Source organism: Limulus polyphemus, unplaced genomic scaffold, assembly GCF_000517525.1.
Source record: "Limulus polyphemus unplaced genomic scaffold, Limulus_polyphemus-2.1.2 Scaffold11118, whole genome shotgun sequence".
In the NCBI taxonomy this organism is placed as follows: domain Eukaryota; kingdom Metazoa; phylum Arthropoda; class Merostomata; order Xiphosura; family Limulidae; genus Limulus; species Limulus polyphemus.
The window spans coordinates 4,350-8,752 of record NW_013676728.1 but is presented as its reverse complement, the minus strand read 5'-3'; the positions used below and the strand labels follow the sequence as shown (position 1 = coordinate 8,752).

Below are 4,403 nucleotides of genomic sequence, written 5' to 3'. Positions count from 1 at the left end.
TAAGTTTACTCAGCTAGAAGTACAGAACTAGTTTTTTAGCTTACAGCTTTACTACATTAAGTTTACTCAGCTAGAAGTACAGAACTAGTTTTTTAGCTTACAGCTTTACTACATCTCCTTCCTTTAGTGTGACATCTGGATCACTTTTGAGGGGTGAAAAATGGCAGATACAGTTGTTCACCGAAACACACGTTGGAAAAGCAATACCTGAAACACGTAATACTATTTCATTATATTCCTAAAATTCATGTATGTAAACCATTTCATTTTCAGTACAATTAAAACTAAAGCCCTTTCTCTACTAGATAAACAATGTCTAGATAAATAATTATTTTTATTCAATGTAAAATATTTCAAACTTTTTTCTGAGAAATTCACTTTTTATTTTATTTAGAAACACAGGCAGCAAACTACCTGCAAAGGATAAGAACAATTTCTCCCATGATACTCAATTTTACCCCACAATTAGCACAATTATGGCCACCCGAGCTCTTTCAGTATGGCAGGGCAAGTCACATTTCAAAATCTTTAACACAGTTAACTCCACAATTTAAATAAACAACTTTATTATCAATGTATGTTAGTAAGCTTTGCATCAAAATGTAACTTTTTATATTATCAAAGTTTTCATATTTTTATGTTTAAGAAAATTCATAATATTCATTTACTGTCATGATACGTCTGCACTCCAAATTCTGCTTTTAAAAAAATTATATCTTCAATAACAGGCTAGTTGTTACCATTTTCAAACAATTAGAAACACAGATAATTACAAACATAAATATAAAATTTAAACCTTCTGTATTCTTACCGAGATATCAATAACTTTATCAAACTCACCAGAGAAGCCTCCTCCAATTTTTTAAATTTATTTTATATATTCTTTGCTAAAAGTCATTTCAAGGCTAATTGACCAATAGAGAGCATTTTATCCATTATAGAAACCTTAGTAAGCTGTAGTTTAGATTTCCTGCATAAACCAGAAGTATTTGGTTTTGGTGACCTTAGACATTTGCTCCAAGCATAAGTTTTTTTAACCTATTTATAACTTACTTAGAAAGACAGATAAATTATAGTAGTTTTGGAAAATTCTATTCTAGTGCCTGACATACCTTTTGTGTTCTAAAATGCATATTTGAATATACATTAATTATTTTTTGAACAAGCAATACAGTGTGAAAAAAGAATGGTTACTGACCCCATGGCATCCACATCCAAAAGGGTTTCAACTTGTACTCAAAGCAAAAGTGCTAAATTTAGTTTTTTTGCCTATATATCTTTATTAAGTAAATAAAATGTAACAAATTAGAAAGGTAACAAAATTTAAATAAAATTATAATTTCCCAATATTAGTCGATAGACAATGTCAGCTTGTAGCATGCGCACGACTGTAACCTGATCATTTGTTTACCTGAAATATCTAACTGGTGTGTTGCTGTGATACATTGCTTATCATCCACAGAGAGGGTCCAAAAGTACAGTAAAAAACTCATAAAGTTAATAAATCGGACATGAAAAGGTTAGAAGTTTGTTACAATCTATAGCCATTCTAAAAAAAAAAATATATATTACTGATTTTATTTCCTATTTTTCAACTTTTCATTTGACACTGATGATATTTTAAGAAGATGGATAGTTTTAACGGAATAAGACGAACACAAGAAATTTGACCACCTTTTCTCAAACTAACTCAGTAAAGGCTATGTAAATTCAGAGACAAATCTTTAATAAAAATAATTTATTAGAAAATATACCAAAATACGCCAAATTTCATGAAGATACACTCTGTAAATTGAGAGTTATAGTATTTATAATTTCACACTTACAAGGTGGGTCAAATTGACCTACTTCATATGAAAACAGTAAGCAGTAAGAATCAATAAAAGATTTAATTTTGCCCAACAATACTTAACTGTTTCCTTTTATTTTTGAAAATACAGATAACCAAAATGTATATACAACATTATTAAGACAAAAAATTCAAGAACTTTTTCTAATACTTGATTAGTAAAGTTATGCATTATGCCTTTCAAAGTTGTGACTTTAAAAAATACAATTTCAAGCCATTTAAAGGACTTGCACAAACCATACTATAAAAACAACAACAAAATACATAAAAACATAATTTTTGGACTGTTTCGGAGGAATTTTCCAAGTTTTCAATGCAAAATTTCTCACTTTCATTACATGATGACTTTTTTTTGTAATGCGTTTTCAACTCAAACTCTGTATCTTCAATATTTTTAAACCACAAAGAACTGAAAATGTATGTTTAAAAAACTAGGATTCTGAGATTTGAAAAAGGTTTAAAAAAAGAACAGATTACTGATTTCCCTAAAACATAATGGTGACAAATTCAATATCAGTTTTATTTGGCACTCGGGAATAATTTAAGTACTTAAATATACTGTACTAACATGTCTCTGTTAAAACAGTGGGTATAATAAATGATAATATTGTATAATCCATCATTTAAACGGACAAGAATGAAATGGAAGGTTACAGCAGTTGAAGTTCTGGAAATTTACGGCTGTGGTTTTCAGAAATTTAGCCATGTTTATAAATGTAGTTTCAAATAAGAAATACATTCCACTGTATTATACAGCTTTAGTTCACTTTAAGAAATTAAATGTAGACCAGACTGTATGTATTAAATACTAAACACTTGCATACTCTTAAAGAAAATGACTAAGCAGGGAGAAAAAATTTAACAAGAATTTATATAATTCATTTCGGAAAGGAGTTTTTTGTGGCATAAAATCTGATCCAACTGATGCTTACTTCTTGAAATGTACCTACCTTTTCTGAAAATAAAGTGTCCGTGTATTATATTTTAAGATGAAATATTAGGCTACTGTTTTCCAGACAGAATGCAAACCTTCTCAAAAATCTAAAAACTAAAAATTGGCATTCAGTACATTAAAGGGTTTTTGTTTAAAAAAAAGAACAGGAAACTAAACTCTATGATGAAATAAACAGGTTCATGTTGTTTCTTATAGATAAAAATTAATTTAACCAAAGGAAAATTTTTCTTTCTCACACATGAAACTCACCCTTTTTTAACTCTTTCTCTTTCTTAAAGACCTTCCCTGTTTCTTCCAGCAACAGACTGTCACCATGTTCACATATACTGAGTACATTTTCTCCATCTTTGCATTTTTCTATCAGTTTCTTTAACACACCTTTATGAGAAAAAAAGACATTTACCACTAACATAATGCAATGAAATATCGATTCATCACTGAAATTTACTTTGTACAAAATCTACACATAAAAAAACTTGTTTGATACCAAACCTATCCTTAGAAATGGGTGTTTGAGGCTATCCATCTTCTACGCTTTCTCACATGCTCTGAACTCTTACCGTGTCCTGCTATCTTATATGTAACTTTATATTTTTTTGTTACATTTTAAAATTTCCATTCTCATTATATAATGTTAACAGTTGTTTTCTTTATTCTATGATTCACACACACTCAGTTTACTTTAAGTCATGAGGAACTATAACAATTCCTACCCATAATCCAAACACGTTTATCCCTGTAAATACAGTTTTGGGAGTTGATGTACAAAATTATTTTCTGTCCTGAACATAAACAACAATTCAAAACTTCAAAAATTCAATTTGGGAAAAAATATACATAATGCAAAATATTGGAAAATGGGATCTCGGCTAGCGACTCGGGTATTCCATACGTGAAGTACAGACAACCACGTTAAGATCTAACACAGGAGGAGCAACCACATTAAGAGCTAACACAGAAGGAGCAACCATGTTATGGGCTAACACAGGTGGAACAATCACATTAAAGTCTAACACAGTTGGAACAACCTCATTAAGGCCTAACACAGGTGGAACAATCATATTAAGGCCTAACACAGGAGGAGCAACAATGTTAAGGGCTAACACAGGAGGAGCAACCATGTTAAGGGCTATCACAGGTGGAACAACCACATTAAAGTCTAACACAGTTGGAACAACCTCATTAAGGTCTAACACAGTTGGAACAACCTCATTAAGGTCTAACACAGTTGGAACAACCTCATTAAGGTCTAACACATTTGGAACAATCATGTTCAGGCCTAACACAGGAGGAGCAACAATGTTAAGGCCTAACACAGTTGGAACAACCTCATTAAGGTCTAACACAGTTGGAACAATCATGTTCAGGCCTAACACAGGAGGAACAATCATGTTCAGGCCTAACACAGGAGGAACAACCATGTTCAGGCCTAACACAGGAGGAACAACCAAGGTCTAACACAGGTTGTACAACCATGTTAGGGGCTAACATAGGAGGAACAATCATGTTAAGGCCTAACACAGGTGGTACAACCATGTTAGGGGCTAACATAGGAGAAAGAACCACATGCAAAGTAATGTGAAATGAATAAAGAAAGAT

The 4,403-nt window shown here is 31.4% G+C and overlaps 1 protein-coding gene across 1 annotated transcript in view; it reads right to left on the bottom strand.

Annotated features, from left to right (window-relative positions):
- The window catches only part of LOC106476649 (proliferation-associated protein 2G4-like), a gene marked incomplete at its 3' end in the record, with an annotated part of 11,992 nt that overhangs the window by 6,052 nt on the left and 1,537 nt on the right, over positions 1-4,403 (bottom strand). The window contains 2 exon segments of the mRNA XM_013937291.2: positions 102-207; positions 3,054-3,182. Of these exon segments, the coding sequence (XP_013792745.1) occupies positions 102-207; positions 3,054-3,182 (235 nt within the window).